Source organism: Zonotrichia albicollis, chromosome 25, assembly GCF_047830755.1.
Source record: "Zonotrichia albicollis isolate bZonAlb1 chromosome 25, bZonAlb1.hap1, whole genome shotgun sequence".
Lineage (NCBI taxonomy): Eukaryota > Metazoa > Chordata > Aves > Passeriformes > Passerellidae > Zonotrichia > Zonotrichia albicollis.
This window is the reverse complement of record NC_133843.1, coordinates 1,309,972-1,329,204: the sequence shown is the minus strand read 5'-3', so window position 1 is coordinate 1,329,204 and position 19,233 is coordinate 1,309,972. Positions and strand designations below refer to the sequence as shown.

Here is a 19,233-nt window from a genome sequence, read left to right as displayed (position 1 = left end):
CCTCTCTCCTGATCTGTCAGCGGTGTGTGAGAGAAACAAGGAGTTTAAGCTGTGCCCTGTTCCTGCTAACCAGCTCTGCCCTGTGTGTCTCCCTTTAGGAATGGATTACCCACTGACAAACCAGCCGTCAGCGAAGACGTAAATATTTACCAGAAGTATATTGCCAGGTAGGCAAAACTTTTGACTCTGCTGGGGAAAGGGCTGGGAGTCAGAAGATGGAGTGGTGGTGGGAGAGACAAGGTCTTGTCTGGATCAGGTGTTTAAACCAGACATTGGCACTTGCATTTCCCGTGTCATCTGTGCTCACCCTGTCCCCCTGCCTGGGAGAGCATAGCTGTGAGAGGGACACAGTCATGCCAAGAGCATGCTCAGCTCCCTGCAGCTGTTAGACTTGGTGACAAATAGTGGAAAACTGCTTCACTGAAGAAGCCCAGGATTTAAATGGGAGTTCTGCCTCTTGGCTGTTGTTCTTTCTGTCCATTGCCTTTTTCCCCTACCATGTCTGCAAGAGGCAAGCAGAGAGCATCTCAGCTCTGAGAATCTCGGCCAGAGAGATTCACAAGTGACTTGAGTTTAGGGAGCTCTTGGCATCGACATGGGATGTTTATCCTAAAATGCTTTTGCAGCTCATTTTTCTGAGAAATCCTCACTGAATCAGGTGCAGAGTAGGGCACCTTATCACAGCTGTGGGCATGCTTAGGTCAGGACTGTGATGCTGAGAGGAAGCCCAAGGTTGTTGTGCTGGGACAAAGAGAAGCAAACACTTCTCTCCAGGATAAAACTGGAGGGTTTGCTCCCACCAGCACTTGGGCACTTATTAATGAAAGGGGAAGGGAATGTGTACTGTGCTTTCCCACCTTAGCAGAGCCCACAGAGAGTCTCCTAGGAAAGTAAAAGGAACATTTTGGCAGGGAAAAAGAGTGGGAACAGCACTCTCCTAGCTCAGGAGTGGAATGAAAAGAGACTTAATTTCCTCCCCTTTGCCCAGATGTAGGAGAAGGGGGCAGAAAACCCCATGGGAAAAGAGGGCATTGTGCCACCACAGGCAGCTCCTCAAGCAGCAATTCCCTCATGTGGGAATTGGCTGCCTCAAGGGACAGTACAGTAGTGGAATATATAGAATATAGGAAGGAAAGCAGGGGTTTAAACTCACGTGCTGTGTTTGTTTACCCTTATCCCAGGTCCAGAAGGAGCAGCATCCTTTTATTTCTGCGACTGCAGGAATTGTAGGAATTGCAGTGGGAGAGGAGGTGGCACCTTTCTGTCCCCCATTCCCCTCTCGAGCAGAGAACTGTAAACACTTCAGCCACATGCACTGCTTCTGGAGCTGTGCAAGCCCCTTTCCCTGGGTCAGGCAGGTAGCTGAGAGAGGATTGTGAGCCACCTCAGGGACACCACATCCTGCTTAAAAGGCTCCGCAAGCCACCCGTTGCCAGCACAGCCACTTCCCTTCAATTTACACACATTTAAAAAAAAACAGTTTAAAGCCTTAAAATCAAGGGGTGGGGGGAGAAGAGACACAGCACTCTTATGTCTGTACTGCATAATTAGCTTAATGAGTTTGCCAAAGCCACTGCCAAAAGCTGCCCAGGGATAATCCATTCTCTCACACAACAAAACAAAACCTCTTACTTAGCTAGTTTGGGTTGGGTTGTTTTTCCCCCTCCTCCTCCCTGTATATTTATAATTAAAAAAAAAAAAAGACCACAGAAAAAATTATTATTATTATTATTAGTGCCTCAGCAGATGGTGCTTCTGGCAGCACTTGCTTAAATATTTATTTCTGTGTGGGTTTCCTCCCCCCTTGTAATTGGGGTGGGTTTTTTTTTTCTTCTTTCACATCATCGTTACAGAGTAATGAGTCTGTAAACACTCTCTAAGCATGCTGACTTCTTTATTTATTATTTTTATTATTATTTATTTATCAACTCTTGCCAGATCAAGACTTTCTGGCAAAAGAAAAAAAAAGGTGAACCGATTAATGTGAAGGAAGAGGGAGTGGGTTGTTCTTGTGCAATTGCATCTATGTGTCTGTATTGACAACTTAGGAGTTTGGGTTTGTATATCAGTGCGATGAGCTGGTCTGTGAGTTTCTTGTTTCAGGTGTGTGTGTTTGTGTCTGTTCATGTGCATGGAAATTTACGTTCAAGTAAGTTCAGGGGGTGTGGATGTACTGTAGAGTCTGTGCATGTAAATGTGTGTGTGTGTGTGTGTGTGTGCATGTAAGTGTGTGGTGTGTGTAAGCTTTCCTGTTATGAAAAACCTAAACAGATGCTGCGCTTTAAAAATTAATAGCTTTGAACTGTTTCAAGTGTCAGAAGAAACACAGGATAATATAACCCTTTAGGAGCCCAACCTTGCACACTGAAGGAGCAGAATTTCCCCTTTGTGCTGGGTTTGCCACTTCCCTCCTTCCCCCGGCACTCGGCTTGGTGGAACACTTGTTTGTCCCTTCCAGTGCTGTAGACACCACACACACCTTTCTGTGGCACATGGTAAAGAGGATAGGAGTTGGAAGTGCTGGAGTGCTTGTTTAGCTGTTGTTTTTAAAACTGAGCCCATGTGTCATTCCTGCTAGGGTGCCTCAAATAACTCATCTCCTAGAGTCAGATCTTGTTGGTGTCTGGCCCTTCTTTTACTCCAGCTGGTATCTCTGGTCCCTTTGCATCCTCATTTTTGATAATAATTTGAACTGCTTTCTATTTGTCAGCAAGGTCTGTATCATCCTCTTCTCCCTGCCTTGTCTGCACCGCACAGGTCTCCAGCCCTTTTCTCTTTTTCCCCCATCACATCAGTGGAATAGAGAGGAAGCTTCCCACAGGGCACTTGCTTTCCTTGAAGAGCTGCTGGTGGTGCAGCTGACATAAAGCCCTGGACTGGCAGGACCAGCTGGTTATGCTGTGGAGCCACATGTCCCTGGTCAGTGCCACGGTGGCTCTGGTGGCTGCCCTGGACAGGCCCAGCAGGCACCCAGGCGTTGAGCAGGAATCTCCTCCTCTGCTCTCAGTTCCACACCTTTGTTTGTGCAGCCAGCCCTGCTGTTTGCCTTGTGGTTTGTTTCTTCTCTGCTGCTGAGGTTTGTTCCAGTTTCTCAATCACCTGTTCTGACGTGATCCTGATTTCCTGCAGTATTTCTTCTCCTTCCCCAGGGAAAGGCATGTCTGCTCCTGGCATCTGTCCCTGTCTCCCTTTGTGAATGCTGAGGCAAAGAAGTCATTTAATTTTTTAGCAATGTCTATCTTTTCTGTCAATTAAGTCCCCTTTCTATCTCCTAGAGGCCCTGCTGTCTCCACAGTTGACCTCCTCTTCCTTACTGTGCTTCAGAAATGGCTTATTTAGTATTGCTTTTCATCTAGACTTTTTCTATCCCACAGCCTCGCATTACCTCACCTTACTATGATGTGTAATCTTCCCTGCTCCTGCCCCATTCCTCAGTTGCCCCAGGACACCCTCACTCCTCTCATTTTCTTTTTTATCTGTTGCCCTTCCTCATTTCTTTCCCATGCCCTTTATCATATGCACTCCTGCTGTGTTTAGCACTTAAGTGACGTGAGGAACCTTTGAGGAACCTTTGAGCAGATGGTACTTTATCTTTGAATGTTTCCCCTCTGAGTCCCCTTCTCTCCACTGCTTTTCCCTTTCAAGCTTTTCTAGGGTCCTCTAGAATATACACAAGGGAGTTCATTGCACTGATTACCCCATTACTGGATCATCCCTTTGTGCCAGTTCCTGGTGTGTCTGTCAGTCAATAAATTCTACATACTGACTGTTTGTATGTAGGTATTACACAACAATTCTGTCTTTCTGGTCTTTTTTACCACCCTATATTTCAGGAGTTTTCAACTTTGCTGTATGCAGCTTTTCTGATATCGTACTAGGTGGACTTAAAATTTAGAATCCGTATTTGCCCAACATTTATTTGTCTCCTTCTGTCATGAGAGGTTTCTGAAATTTGCTGGTGCGGTATGTCAACTCTATTCTAGAATTGTGTGGTGTTTAGTTCTAGGAACCCTCCTTCCTTATGCTTCCCCAAGTAAACAACTTAGATAACGGAGATGAATTCCAAGAGGAAAAACAGATTAGGGATGTACAGGACCCGAGTGATCCGGCTCAAGAAGCACCTTTAAATAGTGACAAATAAGCAAGGGAAGGCGCAAGGGTCACCATCCTTGGAGGGGATAAAGGAGGTGGGGTTTAATGCCATAAACACGCGAGATAAAAGCAGGAACAGGACTCAGTTTGTTTGTACCTTGCTTACAGGCATTGCTGCCAGGACAGTGGTTTACTGTGTCTCCCTCCCTCCTGTCTGCAGGTTCTCTGGCAGCCAGCACTGTGGACACATACACTGTGCCTACCAGTACCGAGAGCATTACCACTGCCTGGACCCCGAGTGCAACTACCAGGTACGAGCAGCAGCACGGAGCCACGGGGAGTGTGCGTCCTCCTGGGCTCCCCTTCACATGCATGCACATGCCCTTTCACTGTGCTGCTCTGGAAGAGGACAGGATATGTTCTGAATTTAACAGAACTTTGTTTTGCTTCCATTTAACTCATTCTAATACCATTTAACCAAACTCAGACCGCTACAAGGAGGAGCCAAATATAGATCAGCTCAAGTCAGTGGGAACTACTCCACATTTATATCAGTGAAACACCAAGAGCATAAATTGTGCTGTGTTACAAACTGTGCCTGAAAGTAGGGAATGCTGATCTGTTAGTCTGTCTCTTTCCCTCCTGCTGCCCGAGTGACTTTCTAGCAGCAGTATCTGCAACAAAACACGCAGTAAGACCAGCAGCAGTGTGGGATTTGTGGGGAAGGCGCGGGGGTAGGAGTGATGCTGTAATTGCTGGGAGAATTGCCAGGGTATGCACGTCAAGCCAGCAGGTCACGTGCTGTGTTTGTTTACCCTGATCCCAGGTCCAGAGTTTGACACTGGCATTTCTGTGGTCAGGCTGATGCGTGAGCAGCAATCCCAGAGTTTGCCTCTGCCGTGCACCAGACACAGCTCCAGCCCTGCCCTGGGAGACCTTTGGGTCTCGCGGGGCTCAGCCTGACCACAGCAGAGGAAGTTGATCTGGAGCTGCTGGGCTTTGCTGTGGGTTTCTATTGATCAAAGGAGAGTTTCTCTCCGGGATGCACGGACTGGTCCTTCCAGCCCAGCATCAAGTAATCAAGATGAGTCTATCCCAACTGTGACACAGATATCCCTGCTCCAGAAAGAGAGAAACACAAAGGATGGAAAAAACAGAAAAACCTATTATTATGATTGGCCTCATGATTATTTCCTAAGGAGTCTGGAAGCTGCTTGCAAAGGAGCTGTCTGGTCTCACAGGGAATAAGGATTTAGGCTGCTTTTTAAAATGCAAATTATTTTATGGCTGAGATATATTTTAGAATAAGTAACGCTTTGTAATAAGTGGGCACAAATTAACAATGATTGGCAATAGCAATCCTATATGTACGCCCTGGGAAATCATGGCTCCAGCCTCCAAGGGATTTCTGTTGAAATCTATATCCATATATTCCCGTGCCAATACCAATGAGATTGATCAGGATTGATATTATAGGAGGAAAGAGTGGAAGTGATAATCATTTGTTTCCTATGAGGCAGACTAGAAAAGTTGTTAAACATTAGAATACAGGCCTTTTCAATTACTGCTCAAAATAAATGGATATTGATTTCTTTTAAAAAAATCAGATTTACTTTCTCACCTTCAGTGGTAAATATTGATGTCTGTGGGAAATAGAAATAAAAAGCTTCATTTTAAAGGCACTTAGCCTGCTCTGACAATGGGGTACCCCCTCATTGCTTCAAGAAGATAGAGATTGAAAAGGATATTCTGGTCATACAGATTTAGCTCTGAGCTCTGTTTTTCTGTAGAAAAGCATCTTTTTCTGTGACTTGAAGAAAGTCTTTTGTCCCTGTTTTCCTGATAAAGCTATCCTACGTTCTAGGGGACACAAGAGCCTTAGAATGGGAGGACAGTGTAAAGGAGCAAAGGCTTTATCCTGATTTCTAGTCCAACATGAATGTGGCAGCCAGTGTCTTGCTAACCACTACACTGACTGACTTAAAAGCTTGGCTTAGTTGCTTGTAGGCTGTTCAGTTCACTGGTTTGCTTTCTAACTATAGCACTTCTTGAGATAGTAGCAGCTAAAATTATGTTAGAAGACCTGCAATCTTAAAGCTGCAGGGAGCAGATTCTGGGCATCACCCCAGTGCCATGTTTACTCTAGAACTTGTGTATTTACTTTCCCTTTACCAAGAAGATGCACGCACACAGCTCCTCTTTAATCTGATTCTCTTGGGGTGATTCCTGCCAAGCTTTCAACTCCTGGTCCCATGAGTTTATTACCAACAGCAAAAGGCACCCACCCTGCCCCGGGATTGCTCACCCCCTGGCACCACGCGTGTCTCACATCTGTGTCCGTATCCCTGCAGAGATTCACCAGTAAGCAGGACGTGATTCGGCATTACAACATGCACAAGAAGCGGGACAACTCCCTGCAGCACGGCTTCATGCGCTTCAGCCCCCTGGACGACTGCAGCGTGTACTACCACGGCTGCCACCTCAACGGCAAGAGCACTCACTACCACTGCATGCAGGTGAGAGCCCCTGCAGGCTCCTGGGGGTCCTGGGGGTCCTGGCAGCGCCAGTGCTCTCTGTCAGACAGCACGGGGCTGTGCTGAGGCACAGGGGCACTTTCAGAGCCCGTCTGATTCAGGAGCCTCGCTGGCAAGTCCATGCCCTGTCCTCACTGCACTCATGACGAGCGCTGGGAGTGGCAAAGGGAAGCCCCGTTCTCAGTTTTTAAAAGCCTTGTTCAAAGCAGGTCTCAAGGTTTTCTCAAAGTCTTGGATTTATTGAAGCAAGTCCCATTCGCTGAGACTCAGGAACTTCTTTAATGCCACTGCACTGTCTCTACTCAAACCTGATCTGTCCCTCCCTTGAAACCAGACTTTCTTGTGGCACATCTGCCCTTTAGCACTGGGTTAATTTCCTCCATAATCAGTTTCTAAAGTAATTAAACCTTAATGTCACATATCTGCACTTAACACCCCTGGTTCTCCATGTCCTTTGCCAGTGGCATTCATGTGTGGTGTAGGCTGAGAGCTGTGTTCCAGGGTTCAGCAGCAGTGGAGCCAGAGCTGGAGCTGCTGCACAGATGTAGCTGTGATGCCTTCACTGCTTTAGACACGAACACACCACATTGTTTGGGTCTTACCCTGATCGTTCCTCAGGTTCAATGGTTTGACGTGTGCTTGTTTCAGTAGAATTGTGGCCCAAACCATTGCCCTGAAAATGTGCAGTTACAAGCAGAGTGATCAGCTTTGGTGACAGATTTTCTGGTCTGAAAAGTCAGGCTCACTTCCTGACCTGTCCCAGCAGTTTAAGACCCCAGTTAAAGTCACAAGGCCTTAATCACATGCTTAAATGCTTTGCTGGGATAGACTTCAGCATATGTTTAACTTGAAGCTTTCTGAAGTCAATGGCGCTTAAGCACATACTCAAATGTTAGGCATGCACTCAAGTTCTGTCCTGAATAGGGACTGGTTGAAGCATGTGCTTGCAGCATTTGATAAATTGGGAATTTCATGTGTCTTTCTCCTGAGGACTTTTTCTGTTAGCACTTCCATAATATTGGTTATTTAGTTTCTTCAGTTGAGCAGAGTGGGATTTGCTTGATTTCTTTTTTTTACAGCACGAGGAGTGTTTCACAGCCTTGAGGCACTCCGAGTTCAAATAGAGACCCTCGCTTACACAGCTATATATGGCTAATTCCATCCTGTGCCCACTGTCTTCCAGTAAAGTCATGCCCATGTAAGCAGTGCCTTACAGGAAAGGTGTCAGAATATAAACTCCCAATTAAAGAAAATACTGCTTAAATGGCAGAATTTGTGCCATCCATCACATGGGGTTTTTTTCTTTATGTCCATAATTGGTGTGGATAAAATTCAGTTAGTTGTTTATATAAACTGACATTTTTTTAGGCTTTCGCACCAAGAGCTGCATTGCAAATTATTCCTAAGGACGCTTTTGTTTAATTCTTTTTTTTAATGCCACGCAGGGCCTGTCTTTTTTCAAGGTGTCAGTGTGGAGAGAGAGAGGCTCTTTTATATTGGAAATAGCTGGAGATCCTTTTTATTTTTTTCTCTGGGTATTTGTCATGGGTTTTGTTATTGCCTGTTTGAATCAACCTGGGCTGAACTAAGGGGTGGTGTTTTCCTTCTCTTCATTTCTGAGATGGTGCAGGCATTGGCACATGTTGTGCTGGAAGAAAAGGAAAAAAATCCTCCCTCAGCAGGGCTGAGGACGTTTTCAGATTCCAGTGGGTTTTTACTCAATATGGCAAAGTTGCCCCGCTTTACCCAGAGGAAAGCAGGTTTTCAGCATTCCGTCCTCATCACAGCATTCTCATTCACTGCACAAGTTTAAAATTATTGAAGTGGGAGTCTTGAACAGTGACAGGGAAAAAAAAAGTCACCAGTTTGCTAAAATCAGCTGGACATGGGGTTTAAGATTTGCTAGAATGAAACTGTTTATTACAAGATCAAAAGACTGGTTGGCCTCATGTTGCACCAGCATGCCTTACCTCCCAGAAGGACTAAAGAAGTAAATAACTTTTTCCCCCTCAATTTTGTATTCCCCAAATAGATGAAATCCTACTTTGTTCTGTGTCACTCCAAGATAACAAAAAGCAACAGCATCTGTTAGTGTTCTGTTCTCTTTAAGAGCAGAACCCTACTAACTGCTTCCCCAAGCAGGCATGCTTATCTGGAGCTGGTATTTTATCCCTCCAGTCCTCCCTTTTTTTTTTTTACTGGTTCATGCCCAGAGAGTTGGTTTGTGTTTGGTTTTTTTTCACAACTGCTCCGTGCTCTATCAGTCTTGAGATTGGGAATTAAAGTGATGACTTAATACCCCTAGGAGAAGCACAGAAATGGAACTATTAAATGTGCGTGTGCTACCCATGTATTTATTGCTGCTGGTAATAATGTCAGGCTGTTAAACCGCTGTGCTGATGACTCCTCTTTGGGCCCGGGCTAGGTGGGTTGTAACAAGGTCTATACAAGCACCTCTGATGTGATGACCCACGAGAACTTCCACAAGAAGAACACGCAGCTCATCAACGACGGCTTCCAGCGGTTCCGTGCCACGGAGGACTGCGGCACCGTGGAATGCCAGTTCTACGGGCAGAAAACCACTCACTTCCACTGCAGGTGAGACAGCAGGGAGGGGAGGAGTGCTGCCTCACAGCTCTGTGGTCTGTTTGCCTCCCTCTGCCAAGTCATAATTCCCCGAGTGTGCACAGGGACTTGATTTGCCCCGCTGTGACCTTCTCGGTATTGCTTCTGGGAGAACTCATATACCAGAGTAGATGTGAATTCCAGGATTGTGCCACAGACCACTCTGAAGGCAGGAGTATGATCTGAGGAGAGGATACCCACTAGAAAACAGAGCCTAGAATAATTTGGGAAAGAGACCACAGTGCTCTTCAGAGTGCAACTGTGGGCGATTAATACACTGCTAATGGCACTTCCACAGTAGGGTTCTCTCCAGCCAGCTCATCCCTTTTGGGGCCAGACTTAGCCTTCTGTACACAACTGCTCTTCTACTGATTTTTTAGGTTTTCAGGAAGAGTAGGAAAGCACAGTTTGTACCTTAGTCCCCTTTACCTGCTGTTTTGTTGGAACTTTTAGTGGAGGGTGCCTGTATTCCCATGTTCCTGTGGCAGTTCTGCAGAGTGGAGTGAGCTTCCCAGCTCTCCCACATGGCAGCAGATCTGCTGGCCTGGGTGTCCCAGGTTAAGCCCCTCGGCCCCTGTGCAGCTGGGGCAGTTGTCTCATTACAGCCCCAGTCCTTGTCCTAGAGGGAGGTGGGAGACAGCAGCGCTGCCATCACGGCCAACCACCTCTCCTCGATGCCCTTGCAGGAGACCTGGGTGTACATTCACCTTCAAGAACAAGTGTGACATTGAGAAGCACAAGAGCTACCACATCAAAGATGATGCCTACGCCAAGGATGGCTTCAAGAAGTTCTACAAGTACGAGGAATGCAAGTATGAGGGCTGTGTCTACAGCAAGGCCACCAACCACTTCCACTGCATAAGGGCAGGCTGTGGTTTCACCTTCACCTCCACCAGCCAGATGACTTCCCATAAGCGCAAACACGAGCGCCGGCACATCCGGAGCTCAGGAGTGCTGGGCCTGCCTGCCTCGCTCCTGGGCTCCAAGGACAACGAGCAAGAGGAGTCCAGCAACGATGACCTCATTGACTTCTCCGCCATGAGCTCCAAGAACTCCAGCCTGAGTGCCTCCCCGACCAGTCAGCAGTCTTCCGTTTCTCTCATCGTCCCAGCTGCGCCCTCCTCTGCGGCTGAGCTTGCTTCCTCACAGGCCGCCAAGTCTGCCAACAGCATGACACCAGCCACAAAGATCTCTGGCCTGCTTTCCCAGGCTCTTCCTAGCAATATTCCCTTGGCCCTGGCGCTCTCCAACTCGGCACTTCCTGGAACAGCTGGATCCTTCTTCCCCATCATCCCCAGTCGGGTCTCTACACCGCTTCCTGCCAGCTCGGCTAATCTGATGGCTGCTGGTGCTTCTGGCACCAACCCAGCATCATCTGCTCCTACAGATTCCTCATCCCAGGCAGTTTCAGCATCTGGTGAGCCAGTGGCTACTTCTTCGCCTGCTCCAGCAGCCTCTATAATGGAAAGGATCTCTGCTAGTAAGGGATTAATCTCTCCTATGATGGCCAGGCTGGCAGCAGCTGCACTCAAGCCCTCTGTGGCACTTGAAGCAGGTGAGTTACCTGATCATTTGTGACAGTGGTGGAGGCAGAGCAGTGCCTGGTGACTTGGAAGGGAGTGAATGAGAAGCCACCCAGTTGGCCATGGGACTGCAGTTGGGAAGGGGGTAGAAAAGGAAAATAAATGGGAGAATTAATTTGGTTGTGTCTAATTAACCCTTGAGGAAGGCCATCTTGCCAAGGTTTCCTGTGGAGCTTGGCTATACCTGCATGGCCAGAAGAGAGGCAAGAAACATATCTGCCCATGAAAGGAGTAAGCCCTTACCAGAGCTGAAGAGTGTTGCCATATGTAATTGGCTATAGGCTGAAAAGAGAGAGGCACTCCATTGAAAATAGAAATTAAGAAAAAATACCTTAGCCAGTACTTGCAGGCTCTGCTGAGACTGTGTCAAGCTTTAGCTAGGCCCAGTATCGATGGTCCTGTAGCCCCTGGCCAGTTGTTTGCTGATCTGGGGGCTGTTCTGTGCTGAGCCAGCCCGGCCCTGGCAGCGCTGCCGATGGCCCCGGCTTCCCAGGAGGAACGGGGGAGTACAAGGAAGTGATCTGATTAAAGAGGGAGGAGAACCTTCACATACTTTTAAAATTATTGTTTGAAAAATTGTTTCCTAAAGCAGAGAAAGGTCATTGAGGGAACTATTTTCCTTTATTTTTTAATAAAATGCCACTTGCTGTCTGAGAAGCAGCTCGCCGTCAGCTGTACTGCCGGAGGGTAAATTAATATTTTAGTCACTTGGGGATTGTGGAAAAAAACCTCTGCAGACATGTTTCTGTCAGCAACTTTTTTTCCCTCCTTTTTTCTTTGCCGTTTTTCCTATTTTTTTCCCTCCAATTTGTTCTCTTTCGACCATTCCCCTTCCCACCCTCCCTCCTTTTCTCCTCTCCTCCTTTAATTTGAATTCTCTCTCGGGCTCGGCACTGAGCCTCCTCCCGCAGAAGGAGCGGTCCCCGTTTTGGCGGGGACGGCGGTGGCGGGAGGTCGGGGCCGGTGTCGCCGCTGTCACCTTGGATCGTCCCGGCGGGGCAGATGCTCCTGTGGGCAGGCGCACTGCCGGGCCAGCGCTGTCGCTACGGCAACGCTGGGGCTGGGGACGAGCAAGGGGGCTTGACTAGCAGTCGAAAGCTGCCACATTGCCTCAGCATTAACAGAGTCTTTAATAAACGCTTAAGAGGCAGCCCCGCAAATTAGTTATGACAGTTTGTGCAGAGAATCAGGTCTCCCCCACGCTCCTTCCGCCCTTCTCCTTTAAAGGGCCCGTAGCCTGGACAACTTTGACATAATTTTGCAATAATTATCACTTGAAGAATTTCCACGCTGGAGTGGACGTCAGAACCCATCATGTCAACTTGGCAATAAACGCTGACCAGCAATCCCAGTACTTCCCTCCCCCCCAACACTTTTTCTTTGCTTTTTCCACTTAGGCACTGATGCCAATGATTTAACTTAAATTATTTGCTGTTGTAACCTCATTTTAGACCTATGTTTTTAATTTATTTTTTTGCACTTTCTTTCACTGTATTTCTTGAGCAGGTAATGGCCAGCCAGCACCTCCCGGACGGTTCAATCCAGTGCAGGTGAAGCAGGAGCCTGCGGAGGCCATGGGACCCACACCTGCCACCAGCCAGGACCCCTTGCAGGAGCACAGCTTGGACCTGAGTGTCAAGGACCACGGGTGAGAGAAGAGGGCAGGCAGGAACGCTCAGCTTTCCCACACCAGGCTTTGGGAAGTTCCCATACCTGTACATTGAGAGGGCACAGCGCGTTGCTGAAAGGCAGCTTCACAGTGGTTGAGTTGAACACCCCAAATCTGGAGGCAGGCAGGTTCACTCTGCTCCCCGTTCTCCAGGTGGTTTTTTGGGCTCACAGGCACCTGCTGACTCTTCAACAAGAGCTTCATTTCCTCTGCTCCCTTCTGAAAATCGAGCCACTGGCAAAGCTGTTTTCACTTAGTCCTCTTGTCCATTGCTGACTGAAACTGCTCCACTGCCACACCTCAGCACACTCCTAGCAGCAGCACTTGCACTGCTGTAGTCTGTTGAATCAGGGCTAAGGAAAGCACATTCCAGAGAATCTGGACTCACAAAACAGCTGGGTGTCAGGCTCACTCTGCTCTGGGTCTGGTGTGGGCTGCTCTACACTTATGGTGATGGTTGTGCAGGTGTGAACATGCCTGTCTCTAAGCATGTGTCCCACTTGCCCAGCATCTCTGCTGAGAGCAGGAGTGTTTGAGGATTGTGCTGTGTGGAAAAAGAGCAGAGGAACTGATCCTGGGCATAAGCGAGCTCCACTTTGACCTTTGTATCCATTCCTGTCCATACCTTATTTAAACAAGCCTCCTTTTGGCAGACCAGCACTTGGAGCCAACTGCAGAGATCCTGAGGCTGCCATTCAGAACAGGATTGTGCCTTGCCTTCCTTACTGCCCAGGGGATCCCTGTCCCTGGCAGCATGAGCCTTTGTCAGCATCCCCCCTGCTTGTGTGGTATTTTTGTGATAGTTCTGAAAATTCTAATGGTATGAGGGGTAAAACCTGGGGGAGGTAATGAGGTAACAAATGAAGCGTGATGGAGTGGACACCGGGGGAAGAGGTCCAGGCCACTTAGGAGTTGAAAGATCTCAATTCTGCAGAGCTGAGACCCTCCTTCTGTCCCTCTTGGCTATCCCAAGCAGGCGAGTTTGGCCTGCCCAGGGGAGGGTTGGCACCATTCCTTCCCCCTGGATGCAGCAGGTGAGCAGCGAGGCAGCCTGAAGGGAGAAGGATTAATCTCAGCGCTCCCAGTCCCTGCGCACATCTTAACTAAACCCTGTTGGTTTGTGTGTTTCAGTAATGAATCAAATGGCCACACAGTCTCAGCAAATTCATCTCTTTTATCCTCGCTTATGAATAAGGTAAGAGCCATCCATCAAACGCCTTTCATTCCCCCCACCAAGAGAAATTAAAGCTGCGATAGCGGGGAAGGGGGGGGGAGAGATGCGTTTGTTTTTTAATGTTTTGCCTCTAATAAGATGAGTTTGTACCATTTAAATTTTGAGACCATTTTTCATCGGGTATAATTTCAGAGCCACTGCTTACGAATTAATTTAATGAACTGGCTGAAGAAATATATTGCCGCCTCTGACACCTTTTTTTTCCCCCATCCTTTCTAGACAGAGGAGAGCTCCAAAAGCTTTTCTTTTCTTTTCTTTTCTTTTCTTTTCTTTTCTTTTCTTTTCTTTTCTTTTCTTTTCTTTTCTTTTCTTGTGAGGGAGCATTTGGTTTTTTGGTTTGGTTTGGGTTGGGTTTGTTTGTTTGTTTTTGTTTTCAGAACCCGGCAACTTCTCTCTCACTTCCTTTTTATAGTTATTAATTTTGTTTATTTACTTAAAATAATTTTGTTTTTACTCTCCCTCCTTCATTTGGGGAGGGAAAGAATAATCTATTTTTATGAAAGAGAAGAAAAAATTAGAAGTTTTGAACCAAAATCATCAATTTCTGTCTTTCTGGTGTGAGTAATGGTGTCCAACAGAGTCCCCTTTACTCTGTCCTAGAATATTTATTTTAGATGATGCACAGTTTCTTTTTCCTTACTTTTTTGTTAAATTATACATCATCTCAAATGTATATTTCTCTTTCACATGATAAATTCTACTGTACCAAGATTAATTTTGTGGCTGTATACAACTGCTCTAGAGATCAGGGCACCCTTTGAGCCATGCTTTAATATTCTGCTATGTGATAGGTTTTATAGGCATTACTGTTGCCATCCCCTTGGCTCTGGGTGTTACATGCATCAAGGCCATATAATCCTCAAGAGAGGGCAAAGTGACTTTGCCTGGTAATCTCCCACCTCCTTTCTTTCTTATCACTGTTTTTCTCTGTGTTGTTTAATTTCTGCATTTATCCTTATGTCACTTTTCTCCTCCATTGGCTTTCTGTTACACTGGGGTTTCGATTTTCCCTTTTAAACTTAATTTCTTATTTGTTTCTTTGTATTGTCCCTTTAGTGTTTCCAAATATGCAGGTCTTTCTTTAGTGAGCAAATGTGTTTAGTAGCTCTGCTCTCTGGGGTCATGAGTCATTCTGAAGGTCCCAGATCAGAAAAATTCTCTTTCAATGGAAATCTCCAGGATAATATGTGATAAAAGTATATGTTTAGAAAAAAGCCTTTCTTTGTGTGCAGTCTGACATAAGGTTCTTAAAGTTGTGCAGAGCAAATGTGGCACAGGTGCAAAGTAGGAGTCAGGTTAAAGGACTGGATTAACCTGTGAGATAAACCAGCAAAGAGCAGAACCCACTGTGTGTGTGACTGATGGAACCAATTCCAAGACTAAAGATTGCAGAACCAAGCTTAGTTTGCTCAGGAAGACATCACACTTGCTTCTTCCTCTGGCTGCACACAATTTCTGTCCATGGGGGAATCCTTCATTGTTTCTCCAGGAAAAAAGAACAGGAAAAAAACTTTACAGAAATGGAATTACCAGTGGAAACACACGACCTGAATTTCTGACTCCAGCCATAAAGAGTTGCAGTCTCCACACAGCAGCAGGGGCTTTACCTTCAGGGGGCATTAAGAGAGCCTCAAATAACCAGGATTCCTGAAGCCTATTGCAGTTTATTTAGGGGGTTGTCAGGCTTAATTAACTGATATTTATAAAGGGCTTCGAGACCCTCAAGTGGGTGGAGTTTCCAGTGCAAGTACTGGGCCCAATCCTGCATTTTATTCAGGCTGTGAAATTCAGTGTTGTTACTGAGGGTAATTGAGAGCACAACAGAGAAAGAAAGAGTCTGGGAAATCATGCATTTATTCTGAAAGAAGATTTTCCCTCTAGGCAGGCTTGAATAACTTCATTTTTCTATCCTGCACATTTTACACCAGGACCTCTAAACCTTCTCTGTGTAGATTCTACTTGAAGCCTTTCACACAGTGCAGATTGTGAGACCAAGTCCTGCTTCATGGAGGGTGTGTCCATTTAGCACAGAAAAGTGACACGATTTTATTATTGAAATTAGTAAGAATTTTACAAGAACTTGAGACAGAACTTTTCCCCAGTTGAATGACATTTTCATCCTTCTACCCCTCACACATACATAGTAGTCACTTTAAAGGAGACATCCTTGTGGCTGGGATAAGATGACTGAACAAACTAGAGTTTGCCAGTTCTGCCACCAGCAATTTGTAGGAGCTACCCAGGGCTGTTACTGTTGAAGCCCACACGCCTTTTCCATAGTCAGCTAGGGGATGTCTCTCTTCACCTCAGTTTCCTGGTGGATAAAATAGACATGATGCAAAATAGACATGATGCTTCATTACTTTAACAAGATCCATGAATAAATATTCAACAGTGCTTCATGATGGGTGGGTGGAAGAGGCAGAAGAGTGAGGTGTTACTGACTTTTGCTGATGCAGTTGAAGCAGACTGCACTGTCTTTTCGCCATCTTTTTCCATCTTTGAAGACACTGCTCTCTGTGGGACAGCCCTGAGGGTGGCTGTGTCTGTGTGCTGGGCTTGATGCAGTGTCTGTGCTCTTGTTCCAGATGTCCAAGACCAGTGCCAGCCTTGGCAACCTGCTGAACATTAAGACAGAAGGCGAAGGCAGCCAGGCTGGGGCTGGGGAGCCAAGCCAGTACCTGGGCAAGGCAGTGAAGGCTCTTGTCCAGGAGAAGCTCTCTGAGCCATGGAAGATGTACCTGCGCCGGTAAGAGAGCCTGGAACTGGGAGCAGGGGAGAGGGGAATTGCGTCCTTTGCAGTGTCTGACTCACTGGCTCACCCTGAACAGAGTTCTGTTGAGTTTAAGGGCCTGATTCTGTCAGACACTGATCACCCAGAGCACATTTAGCCCTTGGTGGTACCTACCTGCACTGGGTGTTAATGTCTGATAAGAAATATCTGTCCACATAGAATTATTTTGCAAAGAGGTGTTGAGAACCAGATACATGCACAGATCTCCATGTAGTTCTGCTGTCCTGGACTTCACCTTAGGCTCCTCCTTATGACCCTGCAGTGCAAGCCCAGTGTAGCTGTGCCCTTGGCCCTGCACCTGTGTGAGACCATGGCCACTTACTGCACACAGGCCACTGGTGCCTTGGCATGCTTCTGGGGCATTTCACCTGAAACTAAACAAGTTTGGGGATGTAGAGGCATGGGAATAAGGAAAAGAGTATGGGACCTGGAATGAGTAGGAAAGGAGACTCAGAAAGAAAATGGAGCAGATCCAAAGCTCACCCACACACAGACACTTGCACATCCACGCCCAGACAGACACGTGCTCTGAGGGCACACAGATACACCCAGGCAGACACAGAGGTTTGTGCTCTGACACAGAGTCACCTACAAATGCCAGTGCACACTTTGTAAATCAAAGGCCTTAATGGGGAGCACTAGAAAATCTTCTGGTCCATCAGCCCCTGTCAGGTGTGAGGTCCTTCCTGGCAGTCCATTTGCATTTTGTCTGGTCTGGTTGTAATGGTGCCAGACAGTGGGACTGTTTGCTTGTCTCTTACCACCAAGTAAGTTTCAGTGTCACAACCTTTTCCATGGTATGCTGCCTGAATTCCACTTCTTGCTGTTTGGTTTATATCCCCTTGAACCACAGCAGATCATCCCTCTCTGCAGCTGGAGTTCAGACAGTCCCAAACTTTCAGCATTCCATTTAACCAGGCTTTTTTGCCTCCTTTAATCTGACTCTGGATTAGTCCCTTGTGCCTGCAGGTCCTGTTGCTTTGCTGTTGTTCCCTGGATGGGGCAGAATTGTCCCCCTGCCGACAGAACAAACCTCCTGTCCCCCAACAGGCAGCTCAGAATTTGTTTGTATCTACACAGAATAATGTACAGTACCATGGTTATCATCCTCTGTGACACAGAATTGCTTTTAAAGTTGTTTAGTGACCCCCCAGTGTATAAAGCAAGCCCACACCCAGGTGTATTTGTTGTGTGTTTCCAAACACAATTCTCCTGTTCTGAACGCTCCCCCTTGTCTTGCTAAACCTCTCTGTGCTCTTTTCCTCCTCTTGCACTGTTATTGCCACCTCCTCCCAGTTTAGTATCTTTGTGAATTTCATAAACACACTGTTTACTCTTAGATTACTAATTAAGATGTTAAATAAACTCAGACTAACCCAAGTCCTCCTCCCAGCACTCACACAATGCCTGCTCCTCCCAGCTCAGTGTGGTGCTGGTTGTCATCAGCCTTTGTTTATGGTCCCTCAGCCAGTTTCAAGCCATGAGGTGGCATTACATCCAGGCCAATTGGAATTAATTCTAAGCATATGCAAGACTGAATCAAATGCTTTACTAAAATCCAAATATATTGCATCCCTTCATCCACTAATTTTGTAATTCTATCAAAAAAAGCAATTAAATTTGTCTGGCAAGATTTATTCTTTATAATCCTGATGCTGTTTATTGCTCATGGTTCCTTTATCCTCTAGATGTTTAATGATTTTCTCCTCCCTCTTAATATTTGTTCCATTACTTTACTGGAAGGAGAAGTTAAGGCCAGAGGTATGATAATTGCCAAAGATGACTTGTCTTTTCTTTTTCCCCTCAAAGAACCAGTACCTTGACTGTTTTGTTTTGGTTTTTTTTTTTTTTTTTTCCCACTTATGTAGTACCTCCCACTTCTCTATGGCTTAAAAACCAGCAAATGGTAATATAATCAGTTTGGGAGTTAATTTCCATTGCACTTCAGGACATACATCATCCAGACTGACTGATTTGTATTTTTCGAATGAGTTCCTTTATCTGCTTTTCTAGAAGGTCTTCACTACATCCCAAATTCTCTGCTTTGTCTTTAGTTTCCACATCCAAAGCAAATTTTATAATGCAGCCATTTTTGATTCATCACCTCTCTTTCTGTGGGAGGCCTTCTCTCTAGGCTCAGCACTTCTTGTCTCTGATGAAACAGCCCCTTTAGTCTGCAATAACGTGGTTTCTTCCCTCTTACCCCACAATTACTTTCCTTCCTCTTCTCCTTGCAAGCCATAACTGACAGCACATGTTGTACATCCACAGACCTTCCTTCTCCAGTACAAGTTTTTCCTCTTTCCTTTAGCCTCCCTTTGGTGAGAGGTCCCTCCTGGGACCATCCAGGCTGCTGTTTGTTTCTTGCTTTCCTGCTCATCAGAGCAACTGTAGTTTGTTGTACCTTAATTATGCAAGATTCCCTTGTTAAGTTTCAAATCCTTCCTGCCAGTGTTTCTTGCTTGTTTTCTTGATTCCCTGTGATTCTGGAGTTTCCTGAAATCACAGGTATTTGTGCTGCACTTACAAAGTCCAGGGAATCTCAGCAGTGGGTGAGCAGCGACGCCACGCTGAGCTGGTTTTGCCCTCTTGGCCATTTGCTCCAAGATAGCAAAGACATATCTTGGATAACGTGGTGGGTTTTGCTCTGGGGTTTGCATGGCAGCGTTGTTGTTCTGTACATCAGGGATGGTGCTGTGCAG

The 19,233-nt window shown here is 46.3% G+C and overlaps 1 protein-coding gene across 16 annotated transcripts in view; it reads left to right on the top strand.

The window, feature by feature from the left end:
• CASZ1 (castor zinc finger 1) overlaps positions 1–19,233 on the top strand; it is a 186,115-nt gene that overhangs the window by 153,635 nt on the left and 13,247 nt on the right. For all 16 annotated transcript variants that reach the window (XM_074558341.1, XM_074558335.1, XM_074558338.1 and 13 more), the window contains 8 exons: positions 99–167; positions 4,313–4,403; positions 6,444–6,608; positions 9,052–9,224; positions 9,938–10,806; positions 12,341–12,482; positions 13,635–13,698; positions 16,326–16,486. In XM_074558341.1, the coding sequence (XP_074414442.1) occupies positions 99–167; positions 4,313–4,403; positions 6,444–6,608; positions 9,052–9,224; positions 9,938–10,806; positions 12,341–12,482; positions 13,635–13,698; positions 16,326–16,486 (1,734 nt within the window). The remainder of the gene's footprint in view (positions 1–98; positions 168–4,312; positions 4,404–6,443; positions 6,609–9,051; positions 9,225–9,937; positions 10,807–12,340; positions 12,483–13,634; positions 13,699–16,325; positions 16,487–19,233) is intronic.